The sequence below is a fragment of the Mesoplodon bidens genome, assembly GCF_964165515.1.
Source record: "Mesoplodon bidens genome assembly, chromosome: 18".
Taxonomy (NCBI): domain Eukaryota; kingdom Metazoa; phylum Chordata; class Mammalia; order Artiodactyla; family Ziphiidae; genus Mesoplodon; species Mesoplodon bidens.
This window is the reverse complement of record NC_138175.1, coordinates 18,132,186-18,154,974: the sequence shown is the minus strand read 5'-3', so window position 1 is coordinate 18,154,974 and position 22,789 is coordinate 18,132,186. Positions and strand designations below refer to the sequence as shown.

General features: G+C 42.1%; 2 protein-coding genes across 2 annotated transcripts in view; both read left to right on the top strand.

The window, feature by feature from the left end:
* Positions 1–15,396, top strand: part of NIP7 (nucleolar pre-rRNA processing protein NIP7) — a 67,777-nt gene extending 52,381 nt beyond the window's left edge. The window contains exons 5-6 of the transcript XR_014013814.1: positions 14,282–14,387; positions 15,307–15,396. The gene's annotated coding sequence lies outside the window, so the exon portion shown is untranslated. The remainder of the gene's footprint in view (positions 1–14,281; positions 14,388–15,306) is intronic.
* A 209-nt stretch (positions 15,397–15,605) lies between these two features.
* CYB5B (cytochrome b5 type B) overlaps positions 15,606–22,789 on the top strand; it is a 32,452-nt gene continuing 25,268 nt past the window's right edge. Inside the window, exon 1 of the mRNA XM_081217263.1 lies at positions 15,606–15,857. Coding sequence (XP_081073389.1) covers positions 15,696–15,857 — 162 coding nt within the window. The 5' untranslated portion in view covers positions 15,606–15,695. The remainder of the gene's footprint in view (positions 15,858–22,789) is intronic.

Here is a 22,789-nt window from a genome sequence, read left to right as displayed (position 1 = left end):
ACACACTGTTCCACTTCTTGCTTTTTTCCCTTTGGAGATCATCTCATTTCAGTGCATAGGGAACCTCCTTACTTATTTTCATGACTGGATAGTGTTCCATTGTCTGGATTCATTATGATTTATTGAATCAGATTCCTTCTGATGGACATTAGTTTGTTTCTAATCCTTGGCTCTGAAAAATAGTCCTGACATTCATGTCCTTGTACAAACATCATGTCACACATGTGTGAGTATATCTATCTGTAAGAGAAACTCTTAAATGCAGAAGAGCTGGGTCAAAGGGCAAGCTATGAGGTACATTTTGCTGACTTCTTTTTAATCAAAAGCACCTTGCCATGTCTAAATAGTGTTACTGTGGTACTGTGGTGCCTGGCAGTCGATGTAAGCCTGTTCTAAGGAAATCGGTCATTAATGAAATTGCTCTGGTTAGGCCTGAATTTACCACTTCCACTTATTCCTGCAAATCCAACAGAAAACCACCACCCAGGTTGGCACGGTTGGAACAACAGATGCATCTCAAAAACACAACATAGAAAGACAGACGTACACCCTCTGTGATTGCAAAATCAAACGAGACAAATCTAGGTGACAGAAATCAGAACAGCGGCTGCCCAGGGTTGTGGGGGCACTGACTGGAAAGGGGTACTAGGCAAATTTGCGAAGAGATGTAAACACTTATATCTTGATTTGTGTGGTAGTTTACACGAGTGTTTGCTATTTTCGAGATTCACTGACCTGCACTAAAGTGTCGACATTCGATTTTATGTAAAATAAGGGTTACTTGAACACTGCAATACGATGACAGTCAATCTGATAACCTGGGTCAGCTACTAAGCGACTAACGAGGTAGCATATAGACAATAGATACTTGGACAAAGGGATAATTCACGACCCTGGCGGGGTGGAGCAGGATGGCATAATATTTCATCAAGCTACTCAGAATTGTGCACAATTTAAAACGTATAAATTCCTTATTTCTGGAATTTTCCATGTAATATTTTCGGACCTTGGTTGACTGCAGGTAACTGAAACAGTGGAAAGTGAAACCGTGGATAACGGATGGGGATAACGTGGAAAATGGCTGGAATGACACGCATACTGTTATAACCTGTATGAATTATTTTGCAAAACTCAGGTATAAGAAAATGCACATTTCTCAATTTTGCAGGAGTCAAACTTAAATACAACTCTATCTGTACCTTTCCAGGTGATGGTGGGTGAGACAACCTTAATCATTTTTGGCCACACTGCCCACTTGGCCTCATGAGATTAAAGAAGTATCTGGGGTTTAGGAAATTCAGAAAAACTGGAGAAGGGCCTTTGGTCCACATGGTGGTCCCTGAGATGCTCATTGTTCTGTGTGGTTTACTTGAAGGTGAAAGGCTCAGATTCAGTGTCGGGCTCGATCACCAGGATCCTCTTGGAGGGTCCCAAGACCTAAGAGATGTTTAGCGCTCAGTCTTCCTGAGGCCACCAGCCACCTCCGTCCTGCCACCTTCTGGGGCTCTGTGTGGGATTGTTACTCTGGAACTTGCCCTCCCTTCATCCCCCAGCGGGTTTGCACTTTAAAAAAACTATCTTGCAGAGAATGGGGGCAGCTAGAGAGGATTTGGGGAGACCCATTAAAGCTGGTAAATCCCCAAGTTGGACTCAGCCTCAGCTTTCATTAAATAGCAAATGGGGAAACTGGGAAAGGAGAAAGAAAAAAAAATTTAATCTTCTAAGGGTTTTGCAAACAATTGGAGTAATTAAAAGTTCTCAGAAGTAGCCGATGGTGCCCTTTTCACCGAGGGAATGTGGGCCAAGCATGATATATTAAAAGAGAGGGAGCTGCTCTATTGAAGTTAAAAATAATCTTCTGTCACATGGCTAATTTGTTGGAATGCAGCAATTAAAGGGCTCTGGGCAGAGGGAGAGCTGGAAGCAGCTGGGGAGCTTGCAGGCAGAGTGCACGCCCTGGGGACTGTTTGCAGAGAGAGAAAACACTGTCACAGCTGACTTGGGGCACCTTATCAGAAAGCCCACAAAGGGGGCAGGAAGAAGGAAAAGTGGGGTTGAGTTCAGAGCCGTGACCTGTGGGTTTAACAGACAGTGAAGGGATAGGTCAGGACTTGTCACCTGTGCTCTGGGATGCTGATTCACTCAGCGAGGATGAAGGCTTTCCAGTTTCCCCTTCACTTTGAAAACGCATGCCTTTGAATCCATTTCAAAGGAACACATAACCCAAAAGAGCCCTTTGATCCTAAATCCATGGGAAAAACCAATCTATACAGTCTTTAGGGGCAAAGCTCAGGCCAAGAATATAAATCCTAGCTTGGGGAGTTGGGGTGTTTTTGCAATTTTTGAATTTTTTATTTTTGAATTTTTGAGTTGAAAGAATTTTAAGGAAAAAGTTATCTGGTATAATATCTGAATTTTCCAGGTGAGGCAACAAGCTTGAGAGGCTGATTTGTCCAAGGTCACTCAATGAGCAAGTGACAGAAGTTAGGTTCTAACTCGGGTCTTTAACTAGAGAGGGAACATGGTGGTTAGGAAGTGCAGGATTCCCATGACCCTGATGTGGAATCCTGCCTCCAGGGGCTGTGGAATGCTCTTACAACCCCTAACCCTCTCATCTCAGTTTTACCTTGTGTAGAGTAGGAATAACAGTAGTACCCACCACCTAGAATTGTTAAAATGCATGTGAAGTGTTTAATGTCTAGCTTAGAGTAAATGCTTAATAAAATGTGAGGACTTCCCTGGTGGTGCAGTGGTTAAGGATCCGCCTGCCAATGCAGGGGACATGGGTTCGAACCCTGGTCCGGGAAGATCCTACATGCCATGGAGCAACTAAGCCTGTGCGCCACTACTGAGCCTGCGCTCTAGAGCCCACGAGCCACAACTACTGAGCCCGCGAGCCACAACTACTGAGCCCGCGTGCCACAACACCTGAAACCCACGCACCTAGAGCCTGTGCTCTGCAACAAGAGAAGCCACCGCAATGAGAAGCCCACACACCACCACGAAGAGTAGCCCCGGCTCGCAGCAACCAGAGAAAGCCCTCATGCAGCAATGAAGACCCAACACAGCCAAAAATAAATAAATAAATAAAAAAATTTAAAAATATAAGAAATAATAATAATAAAATGTGAGCTGTTGGGCTTCCCTGGTGGCGCAGTGGTTAAGAATCTGCCTGCCAATGCAGGGGACACGGGTTCGAGCCCTGGTCCGGGAAGATCCCACATGCTGAGGAGCAGCTAAGCCCGTGCACCACAACTACTGAGCCTGCGCTCGAGAGCCTGCGAGCCACAACTGCTGAGCCTGCATGCCACAACTACTGAGCCTGCGTGCCTAGAGCCCGTGCTCCACAACAAGAGAAGCCACCGCAATGAGAAGCCCACGCACCGCAACGAAGAGTAACGCCCCCGCTCGCTGCAACTAGAGAAAGCCCACACGCAGCAACAAAGACCCAATGCAGCCAAAAATTAAAATAAATAAATTTACCAAAAAAACCCAAACCATTAACCAATTAAAAAAAAAGTGAGCTGTTGTTTTTCCATAGCTTTTTCTACACCACCCTGCATCAATCTCCTATCGCCATTTTGCATGTTAACTTGCCCACACATCCTCTTTGGGTTGGGTGGGATTGTCTTTCTCTTCTTTCTACCTCCAACTCTCATCCATTACATATAAAGGAAAAGAGGATCAGTCACTTTCTCCTAGCATTTTATGCATTCCAACACACCCATATTGTTTGTCTTCTCTCAAGCTATAGGCCCTCCAGCCTGTGCTTTTAGTATGGTTTCCAAGTTGCTGGCAAGCAGAAGTGGCGTCAACATGAAGAAACAAGTATTGGTGCCCCAAATGCAGTAGCCAGAGCTATCTGAATCTTTTAGAATAATACTTTTTTTTTTCTGCGGTACGCGGGCCTCTCACTGTTGTGGCCTCTCCCATTGCGGAGCACATGCTCCGGACGCGCAGGCTCAGTGGACATGGCTCATGGGCCCAGCCACTCCACGGCATGTGGGATCTTCCCGGACCGGGGCACGAACCCGTGTCCCCTGCATCGGCAGGCGGACTCTCAACCACTGCGCCACCAGGGAAGCCCTAGAATAATACTTGATCAATTTTCAAATTTATAAAGGGCACCACTAACAGAAGGGGCTCTGAACATCCAATGGATGTTTGGGCTTCATAGCCTAAGCACCCCTGGAAAGTGGAGGCCAAGTTCTATGTGTGCACATACATTGCAAGGAATAGACATCTACCTGACACTAGCTTGAGCCAAAAAGGGGCAAATTAAAAAAAAAAAAGGCAAATTTAGTGGCTCATGTAACCACAAGACTAGATTTCGTTTCTGACTAGATCAAAGGGTCAAAAACAGCCCCAGGGCATCTTTCTGCTTTATCGGGCTCCATTCTTTAGAGTCTTGCCACTTGGCAGACAAGACAGCTGTGAAGAGCTCCAAGCTTTTACTTTTTTTCCAGTTCAGTATTCATATAAAGAAGCAGTCTTCCTGCCCTTAGTCCTGTTCCCTGATTGGCTGCCTTCAATCAAGTGCCCATTCCTAAAACAACAGGGCCAGGGAAATGAGCTTCTCTCACTGGACAGATTGGATCACATGCCCCATCTGTAAGGAGGGGAGGCAGAGCATCTGATTGGCAGCCCCACTAGCTTCACATACACTAGAATAGGAACAATTCCTCGCAGGGAAGATGGGGCACAGAGACCAGAAGAAAGGGAAAGGCAGGCAGATATAAATCATTAATACCAAAGCCCAGCACTTATATGCACTTTTCTGAGGTGGTGGTTTATAGCTTGCTTCCTATCCTCAAAATGTTCTATAATCCAAGAAATAGTAAGAACTTTGGGAGAGGAAAATGCTTTTCCCTCACTCCAAATATTTCCTTCCTGTAGAGGGTCATCATGCCCCAGGCTCCTCTTCATGCCTTCCCTCTCCTGCACTTAGGGGAAGGAGAGCATTAGGAGAAACTGGGCATGAGTCTCCCAGTGTCTTCCTCTTCCTGGTCACTTAGGATTGAGATGCTGGGAAGGAACACAAGTTCTCTTCCTCCACATGGGGAAGGCACCCTGGTCTATTGTTGCCTGGGACTGTGGGAAAGTCTGTTGAACTAGGATTCAGGGAAGCCTATTGGGCTCACATGCTCAGCTACATTCTGCAATGTATAGCCTTATCAGAAGATAATTCATCTCCTGACCACCCAGACCGCCAATTGATTCAGAGCCTGAGTAGGGAGGAGGCATGCTATTTATTGAGCCCCTTCTCAAAAGTCAACAAGAACCATCCACTTAGGGTATCAGGGACCCACAGATTCATCCTCTCACTCTCCCCTTCCTGGCTGGTCCCCTATAGGAGGAGCTTGTCTCTTTGGAAATCCACCGAGATAGTGGAGTGCTGGGAGCAGGCTCAGAGGGAGGCCACAAAAATGATCAAAGGCAAGGAAGCTAGGTTTACCACAATAGGTGAGAGAAACTGGGATTATTACACTTGGAGGGGGCAAAAAACAAAGCCAGTGGTGGGGTGATTCAGGGGTAGCCTTGACCAGAACCATGGGGAGGGTGTGGCATCACTGGTATTTTTCCACAGCCTCACCCTGACCCTGAGCATAGTCACATCTGTCCTTTACCTCTCCCGTCCCACTTGTCTCCTTCTACACCCACCTCTTTGAAAATAAATTGTTCCACTTCCACAGAGGTGTAGGAGGCACACAAATCAACTTAAATAAAATAACACTATAGTATAATTTCTTTTTGATTACAAAAGTGATACACAATCTGTGAGAAAAACTGAAAAGATACAGAAAATTATAAGCATGAAAACTAAAATCAACTCAAAGCCCTCAACCCTGAGGTAGCTATTGTTAGCTTTTTAGTCTATTATTGTCCATCCTTCTCTCTCTACATAATTTTAAATGTATTCTTTATTTCTTTAAAAAATTTATAGAAATATTTTAAATAAAATAGCGGCATGTAGTGTAAAAGATGAAAATGGTATATTATGCTATTTCTCTTAATATTATGATCTATGTGTACTATAAAGTGAATATTTTTTATTGTTACCACTTCCTTTTGTCTCTCCTGGCCTTAGGAATGGTTGACATTAATGGCACTTATTTGAGAGTAAAGTACTGGTGTCATGAGACCCATTTTAGAGGCAGGGAACTGTGACTACCCATAGCCACACCCAACTCCTGCTTGTGTGGCCAGGATCACAGGGGACAGAAACAATTTCCTAACATAATAGATAACTTTGTTGAGAAAAGGGGGTGAAAAATGTAGCTTCCATAAGCCAGGGTTCTTGACCTTCCTTTTCTATCAGAAGTACCCATCAAGGGGCTTCCCTGGTGGCGCAGTAGTTAAGAATCCACCTGCCAACACAGGGGACACGGGTTCGAGCCCTGGCCTGGGAAGATCCCACATGCCGTGGAGCAACTAAGCCCATGAGCCACAACTGCTGAGCCTGCACTCTAGAGCCCGCGAGCCACAACTACTGAGCCTGAGTGCCACAACTACTGAGCCCACACACCTAGAGCCCGTGCTCCACAACAGGAGAAGCCACCTCAATGAGAAGCCTGCACACCATGACGAAGAGGAGCCCCCACTCGCCGCAACTAGAGAAAGCCCTTGCGCAGCAATGAAGACCCAAGGCAGCCAAAAATTAAATAAATAAATAAAAAGAAATACCCATCACATCTACCACAGTGGCCTCCCCAGCTCCAAGAGTTTGATTCTGGGAGCATATAGCTGCAAGTGAACAAAGAGTCAGGGGAAAGTTCTTTATCAGCAGGAGAATTATTTTATTCAATGTGTTTCCTTACATTAGTTGGGACAATAAGGGGAAAGAATGAGAAGAAATAAAAGGCCAGTTACTCAGGCCACTTTTAATGAATCACCCCCCAGTGTCACTACCCATCCCCAGTCAGGAAAAGCTTGAGTTTTTCCATGCCAAGAAAAACAGAGGGCAGGAAGAAACAAATTACGACCTTGTTTGTGTTTTGTGTCTTAACTATTTGATTTATAGGCCCAGATCCAATGATTATGGATGAAAGAAAATATCCCAGTGTCCCAAACCTAACCTGAACTTAACCGGGGTGGGTCTCACGTCCACTGCTCAAAGTTAATGCGAAGTTAAAATGCTTTAAGTATAAATGTTCAGGGTTTGGGGCTGCCTGAGCAGGCCAGTGGCAAGGCCAAATTCTTTTCTCATCACCCTAATTAGGATGACTACTATGAAAAAATTTAAAAATAATAAGTATTGGTGAGAATGTGGAGAAATTGGAGCCCTTGTGCACTGTTGGTGGGAATGTAAAATGGTACAGCTGCTATGGAAAACAGTATACAGTTCCTCAAAAAATTAAAAATAGAATTACCATAAGATCTAGCAATTTCACTTCCAGGTACTCAAAAGAATTAAAATCAGGGTCTCAAGGAGACCTACACCTAAATATTATTGTTTTTGGTTGGTCTGTTGTTTGCCCAACCATTATTCCTTGTCCTGGGAGGCAGTGGCTAATACATTTGCCTTTAAATCTATTAAATGCCCCCCAAGTAGCTGCCTCAGACTTGGGAGAGTTCTGAATTAGGCAAAATGAGGGCAAGCCTTTTGAGCTGGCCCTTCAGGGAGCCACCAGACTGGTTGAAATGAACAACCACAATTCTTCAAGAATGAGGTCACTTCTACTACCTCCAGGACTAAGAACTTGTACTAGGAATGGGGGCTGTTTTTGTCAAAGCTTCTGCCAAACTGAAGAGTAGGGGATGGGACAGGGTAAGTTAAAACACCACAAAGCTCTCTGACTGAGATTCAACTGTTTTTTTTTCCTTGATTAAGCATTCACCTGGTTGTTATAATCTTTTGCTTAGTTTCCAGAATGCCAATAAAGTTGATTTTGAGAGTAAAAAAGAAAAGAAAAATATCATGTAGCCATGAACTCTCTAGAAAGAAAACAGAATGATGCGTTGGACCAAGTATCCACTTAGGATGTGGTGGCTCCCCGAGGCCTCACCCAGGGGTTGACACTTAACCAGAGATTAGAATGATAAAATCTAAATGTGAAGTTGGGCAGAGAGAATACCCCTAAAGTAAGCTTGTGCTTGGCATGTAGAAATCAAACCATCTCAACTCAAAAGAGATTCTTGGCCATTAAGATTATTTTTCAGATTGATCTAGATGGAAGGTTGATAAATTCCTTTCTGACTCTAAAGTATAGAAAAAGTTCTTTGACCTCACTCATAAGAGAAATGCAAGTCAGACCTAGAGTGTGATACAGTTTTTAAAATGTCTGATTGTTATACTCCAGAAACTTTGATAACACACTCTGTGGGGCTGTGAGGAAACTGGCACTCATATGCATTGCCAGTGAGAATATAAATTGGTACAATTGCTATCAAGGGCAGTGAGAATATAAGTTGGTGCAGTTGCTAACAGTACAGATGCATGTGCTTTTGGCTTAGAAGTCCCATTTTTTCTTGTACATGTGTACAGTGATATAAGATCAAAGTTATTAATTACAGCATTATTTCTAATTCCAAGACACTGGAAACCCAAATCTCCACCAGTAGGAGACTAGTTAAATTATGATACATTCATACCAAACTATGAATACTGAACTATGGGAAACTATGCAACTGTAAAAATAAATGAGGAGGCACTTTATGTATTATTATCTAAACATTTCTAAGATGTCATTAAGTAAAAATAGCAAGATGCAGAACTGTGATGTTTAGCACCTTTTATATATGTGAGTAAAACTAAGTATAAATATTTATATTTACTTGCATTTGCATAGAGAAACTCAGGAAGGATACACAAAAAATTATTAAGTGATTATCTGGGCTGGGTGAGTGGAAGGGAATGGAAAGTATATAGAAAAGGTGGTCAAGAGACTTTTTATTGAGATGTTTAATTTTTTTTTTCTTTTTAGTTTTGAGCCTTGTGAAGTATTAAGGACTTAAAAAATTAAATTTAAAACTTGTTCCATCTACTACCCCTTAATTTATTAATTTATCACTTAATCTATAACCATTTTTCACTGCTCTCAGACACTCCCCTGAGAAAGTGTCTACTTAAATGAATGTGGATGATGGTTTATAAAAAGTACATTAGTGCATATAAATTATATCTTTTTTTTTTTTTTTTTTTTCTTTTTGTGGTACGCGGGCCTCTCACTGTTGTGGCCTCTCCCGTTGCGGAGCACAGGCTCCGGACGCGCAGGCCCAGCGGCCACGGCTCACGGGCCCAGCCGCTCCGCGGCATGTGGGATCCTCCCAGACCGGGGCACGAACCCGTGTCCCCTGCATCGGCAGGTGGACTCTCAACCACTGCGCCACCAGGGAGGCCCAAATTATATCTTTAAAAATCTGGGGCTTCCCTGGTGGCGCAGTGGTTGAGAGTCCGCCTGCCGATGCAGGGGACACGGGTTCGTGCCCCGGTCTGGGAGGATCCCACATGCCGCGGAGCGGCTGGGCCCGTGAGCCGTGGCCGCTGGGCCTGCGCGTCCGGGGCTTGCGCGTCCGGAGCCTGTGCTCCGCAACGGGAGAGGCCCCAACAGTGAGAGGCCCGCGTACCACACACACAAAAAAAAAGGCATACAGATTAGAAAGGAACAAGTAAAACAGTCTCTATTAGCAGATGACATGATTGCTACCTAGATATTTCTAAGAAACCTACAAAACAACCACTGTAAGTGAACTGTAAGTGAATTTAGCAAGGTCACAGGATACTAAGTCAATGTACAAAATCAATTATATTTCTCTATTGTAGCAGCAAACAATTGGAAAATGAAATGATTCCATTTATAATAGCATAAAAACCATAAAATATTTAGAAATAATATTAACAAAAGATGTAGAATACCCCTATTCTGCAAACCACAAATTGAAAAAAGATTCAAATAAATGGAGTGGTATACCATGTTTGTGGATTGTGAGCCTCAAGGTTGTTAAGGTGTTCATTCTTTATAAATTCATCTATAAGCTCTTTTACAGAAATTAACAGGCTGATTTTAAAAAGTAACCTTATTATTTTGGGGATACTTTTAGATTTACAGACAAGTTGCAAAATAGTACAGAGTTCTTATATACCCCTCACCCCACTTCCCATAAAGTTTACATCGTAAATATACTGTAGTGCATTTGTCAAAACTAAGAAGTCAACACTGGTACATTACTGTTACTTTAATCTGAATTTCACTGCTTTTTCCCCTGATGTCTTTCTTTTTTTGTTCTAGGATCCAATCCAGGTTGCCACTTTGCATTGAGTTGTTGTGTCTCTTAGTCAAATTGGGTCTGTGACAATTTCTTGTTTCCTTGTTTTTGTTTTTTGAATGAGCATGACAGTTTTGATTGATGCAAGTCGGTTATTTTGTAGAATGTTCCTCAATTTGGGTTTGCCTAATGTTTTTCTCATGTTTAGACTGGGATTATCAGTTTGGGGGAAGAATGCCACAGTGGGGAAGTGCCCTTGTAGCACATACCAGGGAGTACATGCTATCAACGTGATTTATTGCTGGTGATGTTAACCTTGATCACTTGGTTCCACAAGCAGATTTTAAAATTTATTTGGAAATATAAAGGATCTAGGGTAGCAGAAACAATTTTGAAACCTATGAGCAAAGGTGAAGGACTTACATTACTGACTTCAAGGCTTACTATAAAGCGATCGTAACCAAGACAGTATGGAATTGGCATTAAGCATAGACAAATAAATCACTGGAACAGAATAGAAAGTTCAGAAAAAGACCCACACTTTTATGGTCAATCAATTTTCAACAGAAACATGAAAACAGTTCAATGGGGAACTGTTTTCATCAAATGGTGCTGGAACAACTGGGTATCCACTTGGGAAAAAAGAGACCGAGAAAGCTAGCTAAGGTGACCAAGTTTGTGAGTAGCAGGGACAGGGATTCCAAGCTAGACTTTCTGGCTATCGTGTGTTATAAATTATGAATATGAATTTATAACCAATACATTTAGGCCACAGTATTTTCCTGAATCAAATTCAATTTGAAGCCATACTTTTCAAAAATGTCAATGTCGTGAAAGCAAAATAGAGGCTGAAAAAATGCACCTGATTAAAGGAAAATAAGGAGACATAAATAAATAAATACATTATCCTGAGTTGGATCTTGGCTCACACAGACACACCAAAATTCCACAAAGGACATTATTAAAATAATTGGAAAATAATATGGACAGCATGTTAGATAATAGTTTTATATGAATGTTAAATTCCCTGAACTTGAAAATCATACAAAGGCTATGTAAGAGTATGTTCTTATTCATAGAAGATACTGAATTATTTGGAGGTAAAGGGTCATGATGTCTGTACCTTACTCTGAAATGGATTGGTTTAACGTTACTAATGACAAGAAAAAAAATAAACATATATGGAAGAAATCAAATATGGAAAAATAACAATCGGTGAATCTAAGTTAAAATGGGAATTCATTGTATTATTCTTTCAACTTATTTGTTTGAAATTTTAAAAAAGAAATTTATTTGTTTTAATATTTATTTATTTATTTATTTGGCTGTGCTGGGTCTTAGTTGCAGCATGCAGGCGGGATCTTTTAGTTGTGGCATGCGGAATCCTTAGTTGCTGCATGTGAGCTTTTAGTTGCGGCATGCGGGATCTAGTTCCCTGACCAGGGATCGAACCCAGGCCCTCTGCATCGGGAGCGCGGAGTCTTAATCACTGGACCAGCGGGGAAGTCCCTAAAAAAGAAATTTAAATATTTATTTTATTTTATTTTATTTTTTAAAAATAAATTTATTTATTTATTTACGTATTTTTTTGGCTGCGTTGGGTCTTCGTTGCTGCGTGCAGGCTTTCTCTAGTTGCAGTGAGCGGGGGCTACTCTTTGTTGCAGTGCACGGGCTTCTCATTGTAGTGGCTTCTCTTGTTGCGGAGCACGGGCTCTAGGTGTGTAGACCTCAGTAGTTATGGCTTGCGGGCTCTAGAGCGCAGGCTTGGTAGTTGTGGCACACGGGCTTAGTTGCTCCGCGGCATGTGGGATCTTCCCTGACCAGGGCTTGAACCCGTGTCCCCTGCATTGGCAAGTGGATTCTTAACCACTGCGCCACCAGGGAAGTCCCTAAATGTTCATTGTAAAAAACCACTTTCAGCTGATTCTAATTCCAGTTGCCACGATGGTGGCAAATTCAGTCTCAGTCACTTATGAGCATTCCTCTCCTCCTCCTTAGGGGTTTTACGTAGTAATGCAAAACATTCAGGAAGGGCCCTTTGGTCTTCAGTCCACATTGGTCACTTCCTGAAAGATCTGCTGCAGAGCTGACAGCCTCCACACTGGAGCTCGAGTCTATCTGCTAGCTGGAGCCCTGGCACTGAGGGTCCAATCTCTTTCTGCATGTATCATGTAGCCCTTCCCCTCCAAAATCCTGTCACTGGCCTAGGTCCCTTTGAGGAAGCTTGTGGGGTTCCTGCTGTTGGAGGAATCCCAAACCACCTTCCTCTTCTCAGTCTCAGAAAGCCCAATTGTGCTTTTGTGGTACTCCAGATATATTTGTCCAACCCCTCCCTTTGCTGAGAGTTTCCTCCATGCTATCCTCTTAGCTGTTGGACTCAGTTTTCTAGAGGTGGAAGTAGAAAAGGGAATGCTGTGTGATTTTACTAATTCACTATATGAGAGATAAAGATATCAAATATGCTTCAAAACAGACTCACAGGGAATTCCCTGGCAGTCCAGTGGTTAGGACTCTGCACTTTCACTGCCTAGGGCCCAGGTTCAATCCCTGGTGGCCAAAAAAAAAAGGCTTTAAAAAAAACCAAAACACACTCACCGGTAATAGAGAACAAACTAGTGGTAACCCGTGGGTGGGTAGGGTAGGGGCAATATTGGGGGGGGGAGTGGGAGGTACTAATTATTGGGTATAAGGTAGGCTACAAGGATGTATTGTACACCACAGAGTATATAGCCAGTATTTTGTAATAACTGTAAATGGAGTGTAACCTTTAAAAATTGTATAAAAAATGCTTCCAAAAAAAGTTCAGTGTTTCCCAACGTTATCCATATCCACTTGTGTCGGAGTCATTCAAAATACTTGCTAAAAATGTTAAATTCTGATTCTATATCCAGACCCACTGAACCTGAATCTCTGGAAATGGGGCTGGGAATCTGCTTTTTAAATTTTTTGGTGTCTTAGAACAATGCTTTATTATTTCTCATGATTCTTTGGGTTGATGGGGCCATTCTGCTGATACAGCCTGAACACACTCATGTGTTGTCATTCAGCTAACAAGTTGATTAAGGGGTGGGCTCAGCTGAGACTGCTTAAATGGCTGATTTTTGTCCACTGAAAAAAAATTCACAAGGTGAGAGTTGTGAGTTGTTTTATTTGGGTCAAAATGAGGACTATAGCCTGGGAGACAGCATTTCAGATAGCTCTGAGAAACTGCTTCAAAGAGGTAGTGGGGAAAGTCAGTATATATGTGATTTTGGTGAAGGGGGAGTACATGCAATCAAGCACATTTTTTGCAGAAGTTTTCTGCTAGTCTCGTGAAGATTACTGCTAGTCACGAGGAGCAGACATCACCATGAAGGATTTTAGTGCTTTTCTAGACTCGAGGAGATGCAAGAGTTGGGCTCATAAAATTGTCTCCTGAATGTATCTATCTGAAGACCTGTTCTGCCAGTTTTTCCCAGAGCACAGAGTGCCTCATTCCTGATCTCCAGCCTAACTCCTTTCAATGGGTGTTGAAGGTCAGCAGCTGCTGACTTTCATAATTTGATCCTTGTAGAGGTAGATGGCCAATGCCAATTTGTAGGTGACATCTTTAATCTCAGGCTTCTTCACAGCATCATGAAGCATTCTAAGATGGTTAAGATGGAAACTTCAAGGCCTCTTGAAGTCTAGACGTAACTTGCACAGTATCACTTCTGCCACAATCTGTTGGCGAAAGTAAGTAACAAAGCAAGCCAACATTCAAGGTGAGGAAGAGACTCCACGTCTGGGCAGGAGGGAATCTGCATTTTCTTTTTGTTTTTTGGCCGTGCCGTGTGGCTTGCGGGATCTTCACGTTCAGGGATCGAACCTGGGCCCTGGAGTGAAAGCGCCAGGTGCTAACCACTGGACTGACAGGGAATTCCCAGGAATCTGCATTTTTAACATAGCCTTCTCAGTTGACTCACGCACACCGGGGTTAAGTGTGAATTGTTCATTTCACATATATGTGTACAGAGCTGTGTCCCTTTGCATTTGCTACAAATCTCTATTGCTAGCACTTAAATTTATATATATGTAAATGTTTTGTTTCTTTCAGAAATTTCTGGAATAGTAATGTGCTTAGGTACTATATGGAGATAGAATCACCGGAGCTCAGAATGGTAGCAGTTTGTGAAAAAGAAGGAATTTCAGGACCTTGAAAGGTGAGTAGGCACTGGAAGGAAGGGGGTTATCTTCAGTGGGTGGACCTGGCATGATCACAGATGTGGGCTTATACCGGTTGGTTTAGGGGTCAGTGGCTGGTGCACAAGACTAAAGGGAATGGTGGAAATGGTTGGGGATGGATTATGGGTATCGGAGAGTGACACGATGAAAATGACATCTCACCATGACCAGTTTGTCAGTTGCAATGGCAGTTAAAAATAGCTAACAACACTGCATAGAAACCAAACGCATAATTCGAAAATGCCGCATGAGGGAAGGGATGTGGGAACAGATGTATATGTATGACTGATTCACTTTGTTATAAAGCAGAAACTAATAAAAAAAAAAAAAAAAAAAAAGAAAATGCCGGAACCTCTAGCCAGCGACAGTTGAGGCGAATACTATTTTAGAACACATAGAAACGAACAGTGTACATTGTCCTGATCACTGAAGAATTCACTTAAAAATCAGATCCCCCCCCCACACGCTCCGCCCTGAGCCTTATTAAGATAAAACTGACATACAACAAAATCAGATTCTTAGTAGTGGCACAAACTTGGGATACTACATATCGTACCCCCAATCACTGTCTCTAGGCCTCGGCCCACCGCCTGTTATTTATGTATTGATTACTATGTGCCAAGCGCTCTGCATGTATGTGTATACACTCTCTCTCACTTAATCGGCCAGATTTCTCTACAGGGTAGAGTGTATCATGCCCACTTTACTGGTGAGGAGGAAACTGAGCCTAAGAATGGATTTGCCATATCACAGCCTGGAGGCTGCAAAATGTAAAGCTGGGGCTGGAACAGAGGCTGCGCCGGAAGTGTGGGGGGGAACGAGTTCCGCGTGATTCAGGAGGGATCCACGGCAAAGGGAAGGGAAACGTGAAAATGATGATTCGGCCCCATCTTCCAGAATTCTGCAGGCCCCTACGACGAGGGAAGAAACTTCTCTTTCAGACGACGTGTCTCTCTTAGGCGCCTTTCCAAAATCACAGTATCTGATTGGTGAGGTTGGAGGGGATGGATGGTCCGTCCTAATTGGTAAGTTGGACCTCGAACCAGGCTTACGCCTCTAGGATCGGGCGAGGAGTGGGTGGGATTTGAAATTGAATCCCCCGTTTCATTGGTAAAAAGAAAACGAACCAGGAACTATTAGGAAGCGTAATTGGCTGTTGCCAGGAGCCTCCGCTGGCCTTATGGGCCCGGGTTACGGAAGCCGGGGCGGACTGAGCGCGCGGTGTACCTGCAGGAAGTTGGCAGCGGAAACCGGGATAGCGGTGGAGAAGAGGTACCTCAGGTCCAATGGCGACTGTGGAAGCAAGTGGCAGCGATGGGAAAGGGCTAGGGGTCGAGACCTCCGTCACGTATTACCGATTGGAGGAGGTGGAGAAACGCAACTCCCCGAAGGAGATTTGGCTGGTGATCCACGGGCGAGTCTACGATGTCACCCGCTTCCTTAACGAGGTGGGGCCCGGGATGTGGGCGGCCCCTGGGAGCTGCAGCGGCGAGGGTGGTCGGGCCCGGAAACGCTGCTAGGGTGTGTGTGGGAGGGAAGTGAGACCTGGCTGAGGGCGAAGAGGCGTACGGAAGGGAACACGACCCTCCGAGACGGAGATTGGGGGGCCTTAGGTGTGCATGCATTTCCAGCCGTCACTAAACTCTCGTGCCTTCAGTAATATCATGCCTCTGTCACATATTGAGCACTTACTGTGTGCTTGGCTAAACTCTGAGTCACCATTATGCCCACTTTACGGAAAGGGAAACTGAGACTCAGTGTCTCTCACCTAACAACCTACAGCCATTCGAACCCAGGTCTGAAAGCTCCAAACCTCTGCTCTTTCCACTATGCCTTCTGAAGTAATAATTTTTTGCTTTTCATTTTCTTGAGAAGATGAGGTGCCTCCTCCTTTCCCCCCATTATGCCGCCTTTCTTTTTTCTATTTTGAGTTGACCTTGAGTCCAGATGTTATGAGTTGATTTTTTTTGGCCATTGACTCAGGTTCTGTCACCCACTTTTGTAAATCAAGCCTGTTGTATTAGGGGGTTTTTTGTTTGTTTTTTTTTGTATTAGGTTTTACAAGTTCTCAAGACCCTGGTACAACTGAGTGATTTGTTTTGTTTTGTTTTGTTTTCAAGGAAACAGACTTTCAATTTGTTTAACTCTACTGAGGTGTAATTTACATACAATAAATTGTGGCCATTTAAAATGTACAGTTTGATGAGTTTGACAAAGGTATTCACCCATGTAATCACAACTCCAATTAAGAAAGAGCTTTTTCATCACCGTAAAAAGTTCCCTCTTGCTTTTTTGCAGTCATTCCCCTCACTCCCAATCCCTGAGGGTTTAGGATATTTTAAATGCTTATTTATTTATTTATGGTGTGTATTATTTTATTTTGAGTAATAGGTTAATAATCTTATGGTTAATTCCTTGTAAGTTCTTGAATAACATAACCCTACTATGAGAAAAAGTTTCATTTCTCTTCGTTCTCTTTCTGAAGCAAATGTACTAGCAAAATTTGTTTTCCACTAATTTGGGGCCTACGGGATAAAGCTCTACATCCTGATTCATAAATCTATAAAAACTTTTAAAACGTAAAGTTTCCCAAAAAGAACATTGTTTTATTTTATTATTACTTTTTTAAATAAATAAATTTATTTATTTTTGGCTGCGTTGGGTCTTCGTTGCTGTTCGAGGGCTTTCTCTAGTTGAGGAGAGCGGGGTCTACTCTTCCTTGCGGTGCATGGGCTTCTCATTGTGGTGGCTTCTCTTGTTGCGGAGCACAGGGTCTAGGCGCGTGGACTTCAGTAGTTGTGGCTCGCGGGCTCTAGAGAACAGGTTCAGTAGTTGTGGCGCTCGGGCTTAGTTGCTCCACAGCACGTGGGATCTTCCCCGATCAGGGCTTAAACCCGTGTTCCCTGCATTGACAGGTGGGTTCTTAACCACTGCACCACCAGGGAAGTCCCTTTTTTTTCTGGTCCCCCCCCCTTTTTTTTTAAGGACATTGTTTTAAATAAATCTTTCTAGTGGCCAATAAGTTAACATCTTAGAATTTAGTAACTTCTTGTGTTTGTAGGGTGTATGGCATTTATGCTTTTAAAAGTGCTTTCCCGTTATTTCAGTCTCAAAATAACTAGTTGAGAGTGAGTTGGATAGTAGTGAGCCTTATTTTAACAGGGAAATAAGAAACAGGTTCAGAGAGATTTTGGTCAGACAGTTGATCAGTGGCAGGGTGTGCTTTAGATAAGTACCTTGGTTTCTCTTGTCTACACAGTATTACTTTGGAATTCTAGACTTAGCTATGTCCTTTGATGTATGCCTCATAATAAGCTTCAAGTGTGGCTTGTAGCGTGCATGGTAAAGCATAGTTCGTAATGGGCCAGTAATGGTTTCATTTCCCCCCCAGTTTCTTCTTGATTGATTCAGAATAGATAATGAACTTGGAAGGAACACTCAGTGCGTGTAGTGGACATTAGTTTAATCTTTAATAGTGGTTCCCAGCCTGGTTTACCACATGCTGATGGAGCCAGAGACAGCACAGGTGTGCCAGGGGCGGCCCTTCAAGCTTGAGTTGCCAATCTTTACCTGCAGTTAGCCATTCTAACTTACCTGTTCCAGCGTCTCTGTCCCTGTGTTCTTCTTCACTCCAAGTCTAGTCATTCATTCACTTACTCATTCAAATATTTATCAAGTGTCTACTAAGTGCCAGATACTGTTCTAGGTGCTGAGGATGCAGCAGCGGATAGTTAAATATTTATGCCCTCGTGGAGATTACCATCTATGGGAAGCAGAAAATAAGCAGAGTAAATAACTAAAATATATGCTATGTTAAGTGCTAAGGAGAAAAATAAAGCAGGGAAGAGGTAAGTGCTAAGAAGAAAAATAAAGCAGAAAAGAGGGCTGTGGACATGTATGGGGTGAGGGCGTGAAGATGAGGGGTTGAAATTTTAGTTATGATGGCCAGAAATAGCTTGATTAAGAAGATGACTAGAGTAAAGGCCTTCTGTTAAGGGAGCTGGCTATGTGGATATCTGCAGGAAGAGCTTTCCTGGCAGAGGGAGTAAGTTCAAAGGCCTTGAGGTGCAAGTGTATCTAGTGTGTTTGACGAACAGTGAGGGAGGTTATGGTAGCTGGAGAGTATTAGATGAGGTCAGCATGATCAAGGAGGGGACAGGTCCAGTACAGCTTTTGTGAACCTCTGTTTAGAAAGAAAATCACATAAAAATGGTTACAGTATCTTATGACATTGACTAGAACATATCAAAGTGCATCTCTCTTAGCAAGGGTAAGTATGATTTTGTAAACCTTTGTTCACAAAGCATGTTTTTGTGAACCTTTGTTTCAGTTAATATTCTTGTTTTCTTACTGTATCAGAAGTGAGAAAAGTTTGGAAGCCATTGTTTTATGTATAATTAACCATTTCTGAAAAGGGTAACTTAACACATAGTGCTGTTTTAAAGCTTTCTATGTATTTTTTAGTGACTGTTAGAATAAGTGGGAATACTAGGTTGGAGGGAAAAACAATACAGAAGGGAAGAAAGTAAAACTCTTTAAACCCCAAGAATTTGTTTGAATCCTTCTACATCTTCCACGCATATACCAATGTATACAGATATGTATAAGTAGAAACAGAATCATAATATTCCTTAATTGAATTATAGTGTCTATTAATTGATTTGGTTTAATAGTAATAGTATTTCTTGGATGCTTATTATTCTGACGGCTTACATGTAATTTCTTTTTTAACCCTCCTAACAACCCATTTTAGAGATTAGAAAACTGAGGAGCAGAGAAATAACTTTCACAAAGTCATAATGTTAAGTGGTACAGGTGGAGTTTGAACTCAGGCAGTCTGACCAGATAACCTATGCCCATTACACTAGGATTTGCCTCTATTTTTTTTTATGGCTATAGAGTATGGAATTAGCTCTGTTTTACAACCACCTTCTTCCACATCTTAGATATAACTTGGAAGGATTGGGAATGTGATAGAGGGAAGTTAGAACTAGTACCTTTTTTCTGGAACCCAGGTAATTTTTTCATTTTTTGAGTAGGTCATACGGGTACGTTGTGAAAAGCCTTCCTCCCATCTGCCCAGTTCGACCTCCTCCTAAAGTTAACTACTACTATTTGTGAATCCTTCCAGAGTTTTGTTTTGCATGTACAAGCAAAAGTGAATGTAGTTCTTCCCACTCTTTTTTTTTTTTCACCCATAAGGTAACAGCATACAATACCCACTGAAATATGCCTTGCTTTTTTCATGTAACTGTATATCTCAGGAGTCTTTCCATATCCATACCTGGAATACTTCTTTATTCTTCATAGAATTTGTTGGACTGATTATAATTTATTTAAGCAGTCTCATATATATAAACATTTGGGTTGTTAGTAATATTTTGCTAAGTTTTTCCCCCGCCTAAGTCAACTCTATTGAGATCTAATGTACATACAATAAAATGTACAGATTTTATATGTGGAGTTCAGTGAGCTTTGAAAAAAGTTTCATCTGTGTAATCACCATCACAATCACTGTATAGAACATTTCTACCATCTATGTTCCCGTATAACCACTGATTTGATTTCTAACACTGCAGAACCGTATGTGTTCTGAATTGTCTGTCTAACGTCTTTCGCTTAACATATCTGTGAGATTCATCTATATTTTCTCTGTGTATCAGCAATTTATTCCTATTTAGTGCTTCTTATTTCATTGTAACCATACTAAAATTTAGCTATCTGCCTGTTGATTGACACTTGGGTTGTTTCCAATTCTTGACTATTGTGAATAAAGCTGCTTTGTACTTTCACGTACAAATCTTTGTGTGGACATATGTTTTCATTCCTCTTAGGTAAATAGCTAGGAGTGAGAATGCTGGGTCATATTTTTTTGTTTTTGTCTTTGTTTTACTTTTTAAGCAACTGCCAGACCTTTTCCCAGTCGCACCAGCAATGCATTAGTTTTCCAATTTCTCCACATCCTCATTAACACGTTTTGTCAGTGATTTACTTTTAGCCTCTCTAATGGGTGTGTGCTGGTATATAATAACGGTTTTAACTTGCATTTGCCTGATGACTAATGATGTTGAGTACCTTCATGGGTTAATTGGCCATTTGCATGTCTTGTAAAGTGTCTGTTCAGTCTTGCTCATTTTTAATTGGTTTGTTTTCTTATTATTGACTTGAAAGCAGTCTTTATATATTATGGATGCAAGTCCTTTCAGAAATATGTATTGCGAGTATTTTCTTACAGTCTGTATTTTGCCTTTTCATTTTCTTAAGTGTCTTTTGAAGAGAATTTTGGTGACATATATATATATATACACACGCATATAATATAAATATATATACATACATACATACATATATACACACACATTTGGCGATATATATAACACATTTTAATGGCTGGGTGTGGGCTTTGGGGTTCAAGAGTCTTGTTCAGTTTCCTTCTTTACCGTAACCTTGGGCAGTTGTGCTCTGTAAAGGCCTTTTCCCATCTCCTCAAGGGAGATAATAGTACCTACTCCACAGGGTTGTTGTTGAGACACTTGATTTAGGTAATTCATATAAAGACTTATCATGGTACCTGGCATAAAGAGCTCAGTAAGTGTTAATGGTTATTTTTATTAATAATAAAAAATTATATTGTTTCCTGTAGCATCTTTTGAGTGCTTACTAACTAGCGTGTGCTCTGAAGATTTAAAGGTGAATTAGATGCTTTGGACTTGCTGGGAAGATGAGATCTGTGTACAAGCAATTGTTTTGCAAGGTAGAGTGGTCTTGCCTTTGGAAAGATGGAGAATGCACGCTCTGTTTGGTGCCACCCTAGGGTACCCATTGAAAGCTTCAGTGTCTGACTAATAACATTTCTTACTGGATTTCTCCAAGGCTGGCCAAAAGAAAGTGCAATTTGATCGTTATCTAGCTTGTGGAATTACCAAATGTGTAGAAAGTATGCTTTCTTTCCTTGAACGGTCTCCAGTGGTTGGTCCTAGGGAAGGCTAGAAAGAAGATGAGGCAAAATTTAAACTCCAGCACTGTCTAGGTGAGCTGCCCTGATCACAAATCGACTTTGGTTTGTTTATTCGTGCAGCATACATGCCAGAGAGGGAGAGAGGGCAGGTAGGAGGGAAGGAGGGCAGAGTGAGCGCCCCCTAGATCTCACTATGTTCCAGGTTCTATGCTATGTTCAGGAATACAGCCATGAATAAGACAACCATGGTCCCTGTTCTTAGGGAGCTTATAGTCTAGTGGAGGAAGAAAGACATTAAATAAATAATTGCAATTGTGATAGTACCATGAAGATGCCTAAGGAATTGTGAGCATCTGTAGCAGTGGTACCTAGTATAGTGGGGATAAGGGTATGTAATCTGGTGGGAATAAGTTATGTTCGGATCTGCAGACCTGAAATTGACCGTGAGCAATTGTGACTGCCAAGGTTACACCATTTCTGGCAGCCATCAAGTTAACCTCTCCTAGGTGACACCCTGCCTTACTAGGTTCTTTCTAATCCAAATGCAAATACCTATGGACCTGCACCATTTCCTGCTGTTCATCACCCAGGTCTATTATCTTTTTCTGTGTTGTCAGACTGTTTTTTAGGAAGTAGTTTTTGTCCTCTCCAAAACTTTAACATCCATATCTTATTTTGATGAGGTATTCTGCTAATCTGTTTGGGTAGGCTGGCCTAATTTTGCAGCTTCTGTAATCTTAATGTTTCTAGATTTCATTTTCCAAGTCAGGTGATCTTTAGCATATCCCTATTGTTACTTTTTTTTTTTTTTTTGCGGCACGCGGGCCTCTCACTGTTGTGGCCTCTCCCGTTGTGGAGCACAGGCTCCAGACGCGCAGGCTCAGCGGCCATGGCTCACGGGCCTAGCCGCTCCGCGGCATGTGGGATCCTCCCGGACCGGGGCACGAACCCGTGTCCCCTGCATCGGCAGGCGGACTCTCAACCACTGCGCCACCAGGGAAGACCCTATTGTTACATTTTTATTACATCAGCATGGAATTTCCATTCACAGAGAATTTGTGTAATTTTTTTCCCAGCAAGATTTTTATTCTGTAGCTGTTTGTCATTCTTCAGATTCTGCTCTTTTCTGCCCATCTGTCCCCTATCCTTTCCATAGAATTAGTAATCTGGAAGTATTATTTTCTGTTAGCAATTTGTCCTCCTTCTTTTCTATATTAAAACATAAAGTTTCTGTCCTCCTTTCAGTAATACTTAGTAAATGAACTTAAGGAAAAGCCAAAAGGCTTCCCCTGCTCCCTACCACATATTCCGTGGACAATTGACCGACTAAAACCCTTCCCAAGGGGACATTACAATGTTTCCTTTGTATCTGTAAAGTATTTCACTTGATTATTGCTGGTCTGAGATAGAAATGAATCGATC